We start from the raw sequence: 15102 nt of genomic DNA on the forward strand, positions 1-15102 counted from the left end.
CACTGTGGTTCGTGGCACTGTATGTTTTTCTTTGCTGCCACTGGCAGAAAATTGTCGTGGAAAAATCAAAATGCACTCGCGAGTATGGAGCACCACCGGGAGTATTCACGATCTGACTGGAAATGAGCAGTGCATGGCTTTGCTCGGCAACCTGTTTTCAAGGTACGTTCGGCTTAGCTTGCTTTGCTTGCTTGGGTGTTCAAACTCCGAGGCATTTTTTACTCAGATTCTTTGGTTGAAGTCCGATTCGTATATATATATATATATATATATAAAAAATCGGCTAAATAGTTTCGGTTCGGTCCGTCCGCGTTCCGTTCGGTCTTTTCACGCAACTCTCTTTTTTGTCCCCCTTTATGAGCGCTAATCCGATATGGCGGCGTCCATGGTTACGATGGCGTCCGTGTTACGGGACGCACCATGGCCAGCGATGCTGCAGCCAATCATATTGTAGCGGGGCAAGTACAGTTTAGGAGTGTTGTTCTCAGGTCTGCTACTCGCGTTATCGTCCTAGCTATCGCTATTGAGTCTTTTAATCCAACGCAGGATTTCTGGTACGTAAAACGAACGTCGGAATTACAACTGGCTGGAAATCGCTCTGTTCATGAGTTGTGTGTTTTGTTTCAAACGGAAGCTTGGTTTAATCCGAGGATATTCGATGTTAGCATAGCACGAAGCTAGTCGACGCAAGTCGCGTAAAACAACTGGTAGACATATAGACCACACCGTAAATCCCCTCAAAATAAAGGTGGAAGTGCAACTAAAGCGCATTTTGTCAATTTAATTTGAAATCCAGTGTGGTGGTATTGAGAACGTGAATGAAGAGATGAGGTCACAATACAAGTGACAAGTGTGTGTTTGTGTTTGTGTGTGTGCGTGTGGGGGTGCGGGGGTGCGTGCGCGCATGTGTGTGCGTGTGTTTCTGTCGGGGTGTGTGTGTATTTCTGTGTGTGTTTCTGTGTGTGCGTGGTAAGATATTTGCAAACAGTCACATCATAGTGAACGAGTCCTTCAGCTTGCCTGACTTTGCTGAAAAGGCTGCCCAACACAGAAGAAGCACTTAAAGCAGTCACAGCAAGAAATTTGTTTTTATGTGACAAATATATACAATATATATAATTTTTCCAATCAATATACTGTATATGTGCAGTATGTATGTATGTATGTATGTATGTAGATCCCTGATCGGCAGGCCGATTAATTGGTCGGGCCCTAGTTACTTTTATTACCACTTGAATTACCACTTTCTCACAACAACTGTGTGTATGTGTGCATGCAGATTGTGCGTGATGACCGCAGCATGGAGCAGATTGTGTTTCCCCTGCATCCCATCTGTGAGTTCCTGACGGAGGAGTCAAAATTGCGTGTGTTCAACACGACGGAGCAGGATGAGCAAGGCTCCAAGGTGACACACTTTTTCGAGCAGACATCCTTCCTGCATGGAGAGATGGAGTGGCAAAAGAAGCTGCGGAGTGAGTCTAAGACGCCATCAGTAACATCATTCAGGATTACCTCTCACAGACACTAATGAAATGTTCTCTCTATTAAAAATTTGTTTACGCACACTATTAAAATGCTTTCACACTCACTACCTAAAACTCTCAATTTAACTAGAAACGCTGTCACATTCACTAACGAAACACTTTCACACATTTTACTAAAACACTCTCATGCATCCTCAAGGACCCTGCTGAGGGTGTAGAGCTGGGAGTTCGCCCAACTAGTCTACATGTGTTTTGTGGATTTGGAGAAGGCGTTCGACCGGGTCCCTTGGGAAGTCCTGTGGGGTGTGCTTCGGAAGTACGGGTTACCAAGCCCCCAGATATGGGCTGTTCGGTCCCTGTACGACCGGTGTCAGAGTTTGGTCCGCATTGCCAGCAGTAAGTCGAATTTGTTTCCAATGAGGGTTGGACTCCGCCAATGCTGCCCTTTGTCACTGATTTTTTTCAGAACTTTTATGGTCAGAATTTCTAGGCGTTGGGGAGGTCCGGTTTGGTAGCCTCAGTATTGCATCTCTGCTTTTTGCAGATGATGTGGTGCTGTTGGCTTCATCAAGCCGTGATCAACTCTCACTGGAGCAGTTCGCAGCCGAGTGTGAAGCGGTTGGTTGGGATGAAGATCAGCACCTCCAAACCGAGACCATGATCTTCAGTCGGAAAAGGGTGGAGTGCCTTCTCCGGGTAGGGGATGAGATCCTGCCCCAAGTGGAGGAGTTCAAGTATCTTGGGGTGGTGTTCACGAGTGAGGGTAGGTTGGAGCGGGAGATCGACAGGCGGGTCATGCAGCGTCTGCAGTGATGCAGATTCTGTATCAGTTCGTTGTGGTGAAGGAGCTCAGTCGAAAGGCAAAGCTCTTGATTTACCGGTCGATCTACGTTCCTACCCTCACCTATGGTCATGAGCTGTGGGTCGTGACCGAAAGAACAAGATCCCGGTTACAAGCGGCTGAAATGAGTTTCCTCCGCAGGATGTTCAGTCTTTCCCTTAGAGATAGGGTGAGAAGTTCGTCATCCGGGAAGGACTTGGAATAGAGCCGCTGCTCCTCCACGTTGAGAGGAGCCAGTTGAGGTGGTTTGGGCATCTGGTTCGGATGCCTCCTGGACGCCTCCATGGAGAGGTGTTCCGGGCATGTTCTACCGGGAAGGCCTCGGGGACAACCCAGGACACACTGGAAAGACTATGTCTCCCGGCTGGCCTTGGTGTGGTTGGGGAGAGGGAAGTCTGGGCTTCACTGCTACCTGCACTTACTCTTGGTCCTCGAGGTCCGTTATTCTACAGGTTTTAGATGTTTCCGTCCTCCAAAACAGCTGTTTTTTATAATCAGCTCATCAGCAAGCTCTGCAGAAGGCTGATAACGATCCTGAGCTTTAGAATCAGGTTGGTTGGAGGACTGAAACATAACAAATTTGCAGGCAGGACTCTGGCCTTCGAGGATCAGGAGTGACAAAGCCTGTCCTAGATAACGTTCATTTTAAGTTTGCATCTGACTGGTCAAATTTAGATAAATGCTTGCAATTCCATATGAAAAAGATTGCATACAGAATCTTTGTGATATGCATATTGCATGGGCCAATATCACAATACAATATTGTTTTTTATTTTTTATTTATTGTGTAGGCTTGTCACGATAAGAAATAATATTGCAGTTTTCATATTTTTCAACTAATATAATGATCATGGTATAATAAATAATATATACAAATAATATATTATTGTAGGACACTGATCAGTGATCATGTTAATGATTTATCATAATAGTAGGGAAAGAGATAAACAGTAACATGCAGCACTTTATTTCTATAAATCTCTACCACTGTTTACATTTTCAATAATTGCTGCTGATTTCAACATCACTAGGAAATCACAATGTTCGATCACTCGTGAACTATTTTTGGAACACGCCGGGCTTGGAACAAAAGACGCAAAAAAGGATTTCCAATCGAGGGTAAATGGGAGGCAGCGTTATACTGGTAGCACTCCTACTAGTGTTATTTTGGCATGACTGGTCAATCGCCAAAGCAAAGGGGTGTAATCTATCCTAGAGGGAGGGGTATAATCTGTTTTTGGACCCTTTAACCCTCGAGAGTTAATCTGTCCTATGACATTTTAACCCCTGGATTAAAGTGTCATCTGTCCTGTTACACTGGACGTGGTTTAACCAAAATGGGTGGGGCTTAGGTCAATACATTGTTTTTTTTGTGGAAAAAAAAGATTGAAATTGATATGGATGATCAAATATTTTAAATTATATTTTAAATTGGAAAACTATTGACAAGACAACCTATTTAAGATTGAAATCAATGCTTGATTATAAATTTAGAAAATGTATGTTTGAATTAATATTTACAGTACAGTCTGAGAATTGAGGTTCAGTGTTTTTGATTACAATAGTAAAGGAACTAGTTACAGAACTTTTGTTTTTAAATACACAGTGTATATAAATAACTCAGAACAGGAATCTTTTAACTCTTTTACTGCCAAACGTCATCCATTTTGAGCATTTTCACTCATCGTTCAGGGCAAACTGAATATTGTGTGCTATGACTATAAAGCAAAGAGTTAATTTGAGCGCAACATGCACATAGGCTGCAGTTACGCTTTAGGCCAGAGGTGGCAGTCGTGAGTAAAGAAGTGACCAATTCCACAGTGTAACTTTAAAGTTCTCATATTATGCCCCTTTTCCACATATTAAAATAGTTCTCAAATGTGTAAAAGACATGTCTGGCAAGCATTAGTCAAAATTGACTTTGGATCTAACATTTTTGCTGTCCCTAATCAGCAAGGAGAAAAAAAAGCTCAGTTCAGAATGCGAAACGATTCGGCCATGGTGAGCAGAAGCAGTGTGGTACAACCATACCAATTTGAGCCAGACAGACATGTCTTTTACACATTTGAGAACTATTTTAATATGTGGAAAAGTGGCATAATGTTTTACCGTAAGAAAAAGTTGCATAACGTTATTACAGAGACTATGTTGTAGCGTTAGTTTGTGATTGTTTAGGCAGTGGTTATTTTGCCGTAAACTGCAACTGTCCTGCGAGCGTTGTTTTACCGTGATTGCTAGTAGACATTTACAAGTGGTTATGAATCACACAAATGTACACGTTTAGGCCACTGCGAGGTCGCAACGTGCACGCTGTCTCGACGCGACTGCTTCAGTATTTTCCAACCACCGTCTGCTTTATCATGTCTGACCTCGTGTAACCAACCTCCACACGACAAATGTAGCTCCCACTTTAGGGCACTAAAACACTGGTAATATGGTAGGAAGTATGATATGGCAAATCCCTAATTGAAAGGATAGGAAGGAAGGCTCAATCAAAATAAAATGTTAAAGTTCATCTTTCACGTTTGCAGTCGTGTCACACCGTTGGGACCAATCCATTATGTTTAAACGAGTTGCAAATCCAGCTCTTTCTGAACAGGCTTTCAATAACAAAACAGTATTTCGAGAAATGCTGTAGCAGATCATCAACACATCCTTCAAAAACAAAATGAATCCACTGTCTTCTAAAAGACTCGGACGATTGAAGTAAGAAATCACTGAGATGCTCATTTGTGCGCTGTGCAGCCAAAAACAGAGCAACCCTTTCTTCCCGATCGTTGTTTCCCCATTGTTCTCCTTGGAGCGTATGCGAGCAGGAAAAAAAAAAGAGCAGCCAGCTTCTCGAATTTCTGTGGGTATGACAAACCTTTACCAAAAGCGGTGCCACTAACCTGAAAGGGCGAGGTCGAGTGCACTTCCATGTCTGACGTCACTCAATTACGGAATTTTAATCTGCTCGTTTGAAGCACACATCTTAGAAAGAAGGATAAAGCTAGAAGAAAGTCCAGTATGGACTTTTTTCATACCGGGGGGATTGTAGACAGACCGGGGATGCATATTATTGATAGAAAACCCCACTAAAGTGCATTTTCATCCTATGGGACCTTTAAATTAAGGGTGTTGGGGTTTTTTGGAGTACAGCACCATGAATTTTGCTTTAAATTCAAGGTTGCAAAATATGCCAAGATGTTCGCCTGAACGAACCCTGACGAAAAAACAACACTCTCCACTTGTGTACAGCCTTTCAAGCTACTCAGTGAGATACAACCAAGGGAATATCTTCTCTTTCATTTTATTTGGTGACAATGGCGAGAGACAGAGTCTGCCTTGCTCAGACGCTGCAAGATTGTAGTCACACACCAGTCTACTGCTTGCTTATCCTTTCACAGAAGCAGGGAGGAGTTTTTGAGTGCTCAGTTAATATACGAGTGTTGAAATGTTACTGGACATTATCCTGTAATTGCCACAGAATAATCCAAAATGTATTTTGTAAATTTAGACAGAAGAATATTTATTTATTTTAATTTTACATTTATTTTCAAAACCCATCTTTTTATTTTTTTCTGGGTACCCCACGGCACCCCATCGAGGAGTCCTAGGATGTGGACTTTTTAATACCTCACAAACCTTGGGTTTGTAAGCTCATGTTATTTTTAAACATTTATGGCAACACATAAACAATAAGTGGATGCTAACCTACTAGGGGTGGGAATCTTTGAATGTCTCACGATTCGATTTGATTCCGATTTTTGGGCCTGCGATTCAAATCAGAATAGATTTTCGATTACGAGCGATTTTGGATAAAAAATGATTTGATTGGCAATGATTTTTGCTTCAATCTATAGATGTGCAAGGAATTGTAATGATCTACTCCAGTCTGACTCGCTAATGCTAATTAGTGCGCTACTCGCGGCACTTTTATCACTCAAAAGAACGGCTCCAGGCTGGAAAAAACAACTTTTATTGGAATAACTTGATCGTGACTTTTTCCTTCTACTCTCTAATGTGGCTACAACTTAACAGTGTATTAGACCGCGTGGAACCACACTGCCCCACAGTGGCTAAACCGGGTACAACATGATCAGCGCTCCAAATAAAGCCACACACAGACAAAGGCAAGACAGTATAAAATAATTAAAATAAAATCGATTTTGAAGTGCAATTCAGTAAGAGAAAAGTCTCAGCTGCAGCTCTTATTGCAGCAGCATTCAATCTCCTGTTTATGTTCACATTTGTCCTATGTTGTCACTGGTAATTTTCTTGTAGTCTGCTCAATAAAAGGAAAACATTTTTGAAAACTGGAACATTTATATTAGGCTTTATTTTATATTACAATCTCGTGAGATGATGCATATCTACTCTATGTATATACTGCATTTTTGTCTTGACCATGGCTGGCCGGCTGCATCTCTCTCGCTTAAACCCAGGAATGGACTATACAGTATGTGAAAGCTTCTGTGCGTTTGATGGTGCTGTTATTTGTGATGTCGCTAGTTCATGCAACAGCAATTCATGTTTTGAGTCTCCGCAAAACCAGTGGCAGAGACTCGTCACTCATTAAATCTTAGGGCAGAACCAAGCATGCAGTGGAGACTTGCACAGTTAAGTTGATCCCATTTTCATGGAAAAGCAGTGGAGGCCACGCAAGTCCAAGTAAAGCCGGTGTGGTGTGATGTAAGGCTGTTCTGGAAACTGCAATGGCAGCTATAGTCCCTTTAATCTTTTTGCAATAAGTAATGCTGTGTTTAACTCATTCATTCCAAGCAACCCCCTTCTCTCCTGGCTGTTTTACTGGATAATGATTTTGCGAGGCCCACAGAATATTGTGTTCTATTGCTATAAAAACATGGAACCTACCAAAAGAAAGATTAGAGTCACTTCTTTCATCAAGAAAAAAAATATATGTGTATCTGTTTCCATTTTGCAACAATTAGCATTAGAATATAGCTAAGTTTCATCATTATTTACAAACACTGTGAAAAAGAGCTTGTTGCAACATTGCCCTGGCTGATCTCTTATACTCTGCTGCCACCTGCTGGCCGTTTTTTGTAATTACCATTGCTTTAAGTGACCTCTTCATGTCAGAAGCTGCATCAAAGCCTTCTATATGCTCTATCTTAAAAAAAAAACCCCATCAAAAACAAATAAATACTTTTTGGGGAGTGCAGGACAAAGTATTAAAATCGTATTTAGATGTTTTTGGGTTTGAATGAGTTAAGTGACCCGAGGGCTGAATTGAAATGCTATCATACTCAGTGTGTGTGCGAGTGTTTCAGTAATGTGTTTAACTGGTTAATTTGAAAGATAATCCTGATTAGGTGACAGACACTCATAAATGAGTGTTTCTACACGTGCACATTTGTTCATTACACGTGTATATTTGAATGACATGAGTGTGTGGCAGGCATGCCAGTGCTATACTGGTTCTCCAGGAGGATGACACTGTGGGGGACCATCTCCTTCAACCTGGCTGTCTTCATCAACCTCATCATTGCCTTCTTCTACCCGTATGACTCAGGACAAGGTGCGACTGAGCGTGTTCAGCTGACGTCACAGGTCACACCTCACTCATCCTAAATGTATGGCCAGAAGCATAACTCTTCCTATTTCTCCACACTACTAGCTGGAGCCATCGATGACTCTCTGCTACTGATGTTGTTTTGGGTTCTGACCGGGCTCTCCGTGCTGGCCTTGCTCTCCCAACGCTATGGCCTCCAGCCACTGACTTTGGCGCTCATCCTGAGGTCCATTTACCACCTGGGTATCGGGAACACACTTATACTTCTGGGCACGCTCAATGTAAGAGGAACCCAATCATGACTGAGAAAAGACTGGAAAAAGTCTCTTGTGTTATTATTATTTGAGTGTATTTCTAGATATGATTGCACTGTTAAAGGGTACTTCTGGTTAAAAAGATTTGCATTTATTTTTTTATGAAAAGGGGCCTATTGTTGTCATGCATGGGGTATAACACGGTCCCTGTCTGTTTTGGCAATTGATATTACATTTGAAAATGGATATCAAATAATAGAAAAACAACTTATTTGATTTTTGTTTTGAAATAGACACACCAAAATTGAAATACAGCTTGATGTTTGTTGTCTGGAAGGAGTAACGAAAAGTCTAACAACAGCTTTGTTTAAAATTGTTATGTTTAAAACAAAAATGGACAGCACCAGACTCAAATTGAAAAATGGATCATATATTTGTTTTGGATTCACGGAGGTTGTCACCGACAGGAATTGGCGACAGCGTAGCATTATGGAGTTAAAATCATGCCAAAACCCCACAAACACACAAAACGTGATTTACTCACACAAAACTCACACCCAGCAAAATCAGTGTGTTTTGCAAATATAAAACATCATTCACAAACTAATGCATTTTGTTTTGCACAAAAGAACTGTAACTATCAAATAGGGATGTCTCGATCACACTTTTTTGGACCCAAGTCCGAGTCACCTCATTTTGAGATCCGAGTCCTGATCCGATACCTCGGCATTTTATTAAGAGAGGGAAAAAATGTTGTTTGTTTTTATTATTTGTTTTTATTATTTATTTATTTTAAACAAAACTACCCCACATGGCCGATTGTTTTGGCAGATGTTTGAAGGGCAATAATCGGCCGATTAATCGGTCGGGCCCTAGTTTGGAGCTCTGTTTATGCTAGTGGATCTATTCCCTGGAGCCGTTTTCATTTTATTTTCAAGGAAACACACAATTGAGAAAATCCTGATGTGAGAAAGGCTCCAACTCACTTTATCTATCCAGAGTGTAGCATTGCTCCTCTGCCCTTAATTACTTCATTATCTTATTTTTTAAACACAAAGTGAGTAAAGTGAAAGATTGAACATTTAGGCACATTTTGGTAGTAAAATAAAATCTCAACGATGTTTTCATAACACCTGATAGACTGGTTTTAAGGAGAACATCAGCCAACCACTCAGTGTTGTCAAAGTTAAAGCGTTAACTAATTGATTAATCACAAAAAATCATCGCATTAATCATGTATTAATGGCAATTAATCACACTATTAATTTTTTTGTTTGTTTGTTTTTGTTTTTTGTTTTTCTGGAGAGCTCAGTTCATTCGATAAATTTACCGATTTGACATGTCATCATCATTGCTCTCTTTTTTTTCTTCTTTTTTTTTTCCTTTTTTTAAATTCATTTTTATTTTGTATGTGGGTGTGTATGTGCGTGTGTGCGTGCGTGTGTGCGTGTGCGTGAGTGTGTATTCATTAGTTCACCTAAAACCTATTAAAAAAATCCCATACCGTTCACCTAAACTGAACACTTCAGAATCCAGCCAGAGTCGTGAAGCCGTCAGGAGACCCGAGGAAGGACCAAAGAAAAGAAAGGAAAATGAAATCCAGCACCGACCAGACACCACCCACCGGGCCACCAACCAGAGTCCTTCACCAACCCCAGAAACATCTTAATTCCAACAAATCAGGGAGACCTCAAGAGACCAAAGGAGAGACTCAGGAAAGGAAGGAAGGACAGACGAAGCAGAGTGAGATCCACAGACACCAGCCTCCACCGATTCAACGACCAGAGGAAGAAGCAGATTGTGTCTGAGTTTCGATAGATGCTGGTGTGGTGGATCTGGCATGCATGAAAATCTCCACCAAAGAGGGGAGCCGTCGACCCCTGCCAGGACAGAGCAAGCGCAACAGCTCAGGGCCCCCCAGGCCACGGCAGCGCCAAGGGACAAACCCCGGGCCCCGCAGGGGCCACCGGCCGGAGAGCAAACCCAGGAGCAGGAGCGCCCCCCACCCCAACACGGCCCGCGCCCCCAACCCAACGCAGCAGGACGGGGCACTGCAGGCCCGCCAGGCACCCCACCGGTCCACAGCCCCCGCTCCCCGCACGACCCTCCCGCTCCCCCATCCACCCCAACCCAGCCCCAGCCGCCCCCAGGCCCCCAACCCCCCCCCCCCCCCCCCTCAACCCCCACTCTGTCGGGGGTGGTTTAAAGGTATAATCAACTTGTAGGGTAAGGGAGACTGGTGCATGGCCGCTAATAATAATAGGATGTATTTTTGTACCAATTTTAACAGCAATAGAATTATTTGTAAGAAAAAAATTAATTCTTGAAAAAGACCGTGCTCCGCAAAAAAGAAGGTAAATTCCTTCTTAGTCTGGTTTTTAAGTCTCCAGCTGTCAACGAGGCCAAAATCATCCATATATTCCCCTATTACTTTAGTAGATTGTAATCGCCTTATACATGTTGTATTATTACAACGATCTATTAATGGATTTAAGTGTTAAAGTCTCCTCCAATAATAATAGCAGAGTTCGCTGCTAAATCACAAAACAACTGAGAAAAAAATTCATGGAAAAAGGCCGGATCATCATTATTAGGGGCATATGAATTACCAAATGTATATATTTTATTAAATACAGTAACCTGAATAATAATGTATCGGCCCCCTGGGTCTGTTTTATTTAGAGTAAAGAATATACAGACTCCTCTTTGTCTACTGTTATAAGGGGCAGAGGACACTTGACTAAAATTCTGGTCAATAAGTAAGTTTTATTCAGATTTTTGTAGGTGGGTTTCTTGTAGGAGACAAATATCTGCTTTTAATTTTAAGAGATAGTCTAAAATTTTAAAACGAGCGCCACACACATTCCAGGAGACCAGAACAAATTTATGCATACAAACAATATAAGCTGTCCTGTGTACATATCTGTATAGGGTACTTGTTAATATTGGCATGTTATAGGATGGAATCGAAGTGATTAGGTGGCTTATGTAATTTGTGTGAAATGAGAGGTGACGTGTAAGTGAATAATAAAAAAAATTGTGATTAATTAATTAGTTAATGCTTTAACTTTGACAGCACTAATATATATATATATATTTATATGATATGTATGATATGCTTCGGGAAACTGAGTTAAAGCGAGTTAAAGCTTTAATTTTGACAGCACTAAAACATATTACCTAAGCAGCTGCTTAGTTGATTATAGGCTGGACCGGTCCTAATTGCAATGAAAAGTGCACACTTCGCATAAGCTTTGCAGTCATGCGCATAATCATTATAAATTATTTGAATTAATGTATTAAAAATCATCAGGAAAACTTTTTTCTGCTCCAAGTTAAACAAAATACTTGTGTTATCTGTAAAATAAAGCTATGCTGTTGTTAGCGCTATACGCTAACATTATGCTGCAACCGTCAGGCCTAGTTGGTACGCAGTCGTCACCCTTAACAATGTACTTATATTACTTACTTATACTTATATTATCTGAAAAATAATGCTATGCTGTTGTTGGTGTGCCTCTAATGTTAGGCAACTAATAGTTGTCACCACAGCTCAGCTAACGAGGCTAGCTGGGGACTCTTGGTTGCAATGTATGTGTGTTTTCATTGTTGATGGGAACATTTTGAGGGAATGTTTTGGTGTGTTGTCATGGTGATGTAATTGATATGACAACATGGTTGCTGTCTTTCTTGCAGCTGATCAACAAGGTGGTTTTTGTGGTGAGCTTTGTGGGCAACAACGGGAAGTTCATCATGGGCTACAAGGCCATGGTGATGGATGTGGAGTTCCTGTACCATCTGGGCTATGTGCTCACCTCCACCTTGGGCCTCTTTGTGCATGAATTATTCTACAGCATCCTGGTACGTAGCTAGCGCACTGCACTTACGTGCGAAGGCAGAAGGCATGCCGCCACTAACAAGCATGTCCACGTGCCTCAGCTCTTTGACCTGATTTACCGCGAGGAGACACTGTTCAACGTGATCAAGAGCGTGACACGCAATGGACGCTCCATCCTGCTAACTGCGCTGCTTGCCCTAATACTTGTCTACCTCTTCTCCATCGTGGGCTTCCTGTGCCTCAAAGATGACTTCATCATGGAGGTGGACCCGCTGCCACAGATTGCCCCAGGTAATGCCACTGTGATTCCTCCCAAGTTACACCATCTAGCCTTGCTAGCTAATGCTAACTGAGCATTTTCTTTGTCAGCTCCTCAGCAGAGCAACACCGCACAGGACTTCCTCAAGTCCTGTTCCACAGATGGCATCCACTGTATGGCAGAGGGTGACGACATGGCTGAAAGCGAGGACAATGGTAGGATTCACTGTTAGTACAGAGTGCTTTTAAGTATGACATGAAAGTGATGCCCAAAAAATGAGGCCGCCCTCCGGCATCGCTGGCATTGACTGGATCCTGATCATTTCCTAGTTAGGTACAGTACGATTACTATTAATAATGGATAATAATCAGTACTCTAATTATTATGATTAGTAATAGTAATACAAAATTAAAACTGCAAGCAGTGATGTACGGGCCCCTTGCACTCTTGGCCAATCCTTCAAATGAACCTAAAACTTTACTCCCACCACAAATCTGATATTTAAAAAAAGATTAATAATTGAACTCTGCCCATGCATCTGATTAGGGCCCAAAGAGATCTGGATGTCACGTGATGATTTCTCTGAACACAGGAAAGTAGCAGCCGTGTGAATAGACTCCAATGGCTTAGTAGGGATAAAACTAGCGTTTATCCGTCAACTTTTCGTCCAAGAGAATTTTCAGATGTGTGTGTGCATCAAAAATGTGTGCTTTTCGTTGTCAGATATGTTTGTGCATCGAAAGTGTGTTTTTCGTGTAAGATGTGTGTGTTCATCGAAAATGTGTGGGTTTTTCGTGTCAGATGTGTTTATGAATCCCACAATGTGTGTGTGTTCATTGTGAGACTAGAGATTTGGCTCCATACGGGGACTGGCTGTTTTCCGCACGCTGGCACACGGAAGCCTCATGGCAACGAGGCAGGCCCCGGCGTGAGAGAGAGCGGGGTACCGGCTGGTCTGTGTTTGCCGGCTTGCAAAGGTCCACCACCGGCGAGCGGGAACCTCCGCTCTTTCTCTCGTGAAGGTCCAGCGCCGGCCGAGCAGGGCCTGCCTCGCTGCCGAGCAGCTTCTGCGAGCCAGCTGGGTCCGTGGAAGGACAGCTGTGTGGGAAGCGGTGACCGTATCTTCCGACCGGAGGCGAGGCGAGTGAAGTCGAGAATAATGTAATTATGCCTGTTGTAATGGCATTTTGTACATAAAGGTGGCATTGATCATCTTTTGAAACTAAAGCGCAAAAAAGCATGTAGCCTATCAATATTTCTTCAGGTGCAGACATGAGAGACAGTGTGTAGCAGACCGAAGCAGGTGGCACAGGAGAGCCTTGGCAATGCCCAACTCATTTTGTAAACAGAAGCCTTTGAAATCAGGCGAGCCTTGGCCACGCCCACCAAAATCTGCCTATTTGAAGCTGGGCTCTCAGTAGAGCATCTTGTGGAGCCTGTATTTCTACAAAAAGGCAGAATTTCGCGAAAAAAATAAATATTTTGATACAGTATTAGGCCATCTAGAGGATAGTTGTTGTTGTCACTGCAAAGCTTGCCTCAGATCCCCTTTAAATTCAACTGTGTAATATCTATTAAACCGCAGCAGCACAAACGAACACGAAAACTGATTATTTCCGCCACATTTTGCGTGTGGTAACTTGCCTGAAGCTAGCCTCCTACCATAGGAGGCTAGCTTCAGGCAAATGGGCTGATTCAGCCACCATGTACAAAGTGCCTGATCACGTTTTTCGTCTTTATTTAATAACTATACAATTGTGCTATATCTACATGACTAACTGATTCAGTAATTGACTCACCTGATATGAAGTGATCGCTACATAAGCAATGAGGAAGATCCCAAATCCTCCGTCTTGTGGTTCACCCTTTTTATGGCTGCTGTAATCCATTGGCAACGCATTGGTTCCTCCAGCCAGGGAGGCCGGGACCTCAGCCAAGGTGGCCACAATCATAAACATTACAGTTTTTCGTAAAAATAAAAGCGATATAGTACAATTTTGACTGTTTCCATTGAAGAGCGTTTCGCTTCTGAGGCGCTATGTAGGAGGTGCTCATGATGTTTATGGAAGAAAGACACCCGGAGTTGTTGATATTACTTTAAAAACATCTCTCTCCCCTCATCGGGCGGGTTCAGGCATTTGGTGTTGGTGTTGTGCGTGCTCATGTTATGGTGCGGACAGATAGAACAGATTTCAACGACGACATGCGCTGTATGTCGCTCGATTGCTCGTTGCCCGGGGAACGGCCATTTCTCATGCAACTATATGGAACGTGCATGGACCGGCGGTCTTGGCTCGCTTTGTGCTTAAAAAGATTTGTTATCCCCTCAGTGTGTTTCCATTACACTTGTGTGAAATTCTTCTATTTCTACACATCTCAAAAACCACCTCATGAGAGCGTAAAAACGTTTTAGCAATTCTTGAGAGTTTTTTTCAAAATGTGTTTCCCTTACCAGCTTTTTTTTGCGCAACTTGCCTTTTGCGCAAAACTGAGGGTAATGGAAATCCACCTAAAGTACCTTTTTCCCAGATATGCTTGTCGGGCGTCCCGCAGGCTGCTTGGAGAAAATGGCTGTCTGGTTAGTCTGCATGGGCGTGTGTTAAGTCTGCAGGGGTGGGTCCTCACTTATCTGCATAGATAAGCGAGGACCCAGTCGTTTTCTTGGGTTGGAAGAGGCTGGTGCTTGGAGAGCAGGAATGCTCAGAGATGGGTTAATGGAGGCAATCGCTACTTTGACGGTGTTTATAGTGAGGAAATAGCTTTTTAATATGGCTAAAAGCCCCCCAAAAATAGATTTTGCATGATATAGGCCCTTTAAGTTTTGTGCTGGGAAAAGATCTAATTCAAATCTGCAGAGTAGTAGTATCTGCAAGTACTGATGTACCTCTCACAGATGCTTGTTTTGCTG

The 15102-nt window shown here is 42.5% G+C and overlaps 1 protein-coding gene across 6 annotated transcripts in view; it reads left to right on the top strand.

Moving 5' to 3' along the window:
- itpr3 (inositol 1,4,5-trisphosphate receptor, type 3) overlaps nucleotides 1–15102 on the top strand; it is a 197050-nt gene that overhangs the window by 169145 nt on the left and 12803 nt on the right. For 5 of the 6 annotated variants that reach the window (XM_086069875.1, XM_086069876.1, XM_086069879.1 and 2 more), the window contains 6 exons: nucleotides 1280–1472; nucleotides 7730–7849; nucleotides 7949–8124; nucleotides 11794–11958; nucleotides 12037–12226; nucleotides 12305–12409. In XM_086069875.1, the coding sequence (XP_085926001.1) occupies nucleotides 1280–1472; nucleotides 7730–7849; nucleotides 7949–8124; nucleotides 11794–11958; nucleotides 12037–12226; nucleotides 12305–12409 (949 nt within the window). Of the gene's footprint in view, nucleotides 1–1279; nucleotides 1473–7719; nucleotides 7850–7948; nucleotides 8125–11793; nucleotides 11959–12036; nucleotides 12227–12304; nucleotides 12410–15102 lie in introns of those variants that run through there. The other variant, XM_086069881.1, reaches the window with a different exon arrangement.

Source organism: Leptonotus elevatus, chromosome 2 (assembly GCF_054856555.1).
Source record: "Leptonotus elevatus isolate MCC_2025b chromosome 2, RoL_Lele_1.0, whole genome shotgun sequence".
Classification (NCBI taxonomy): Eukaryota; Metazoa; Chordata; class Actinopteri; order Syngnathiformes; family Syngnathidae; genus Leptonotus; species Leptonotus elevatus.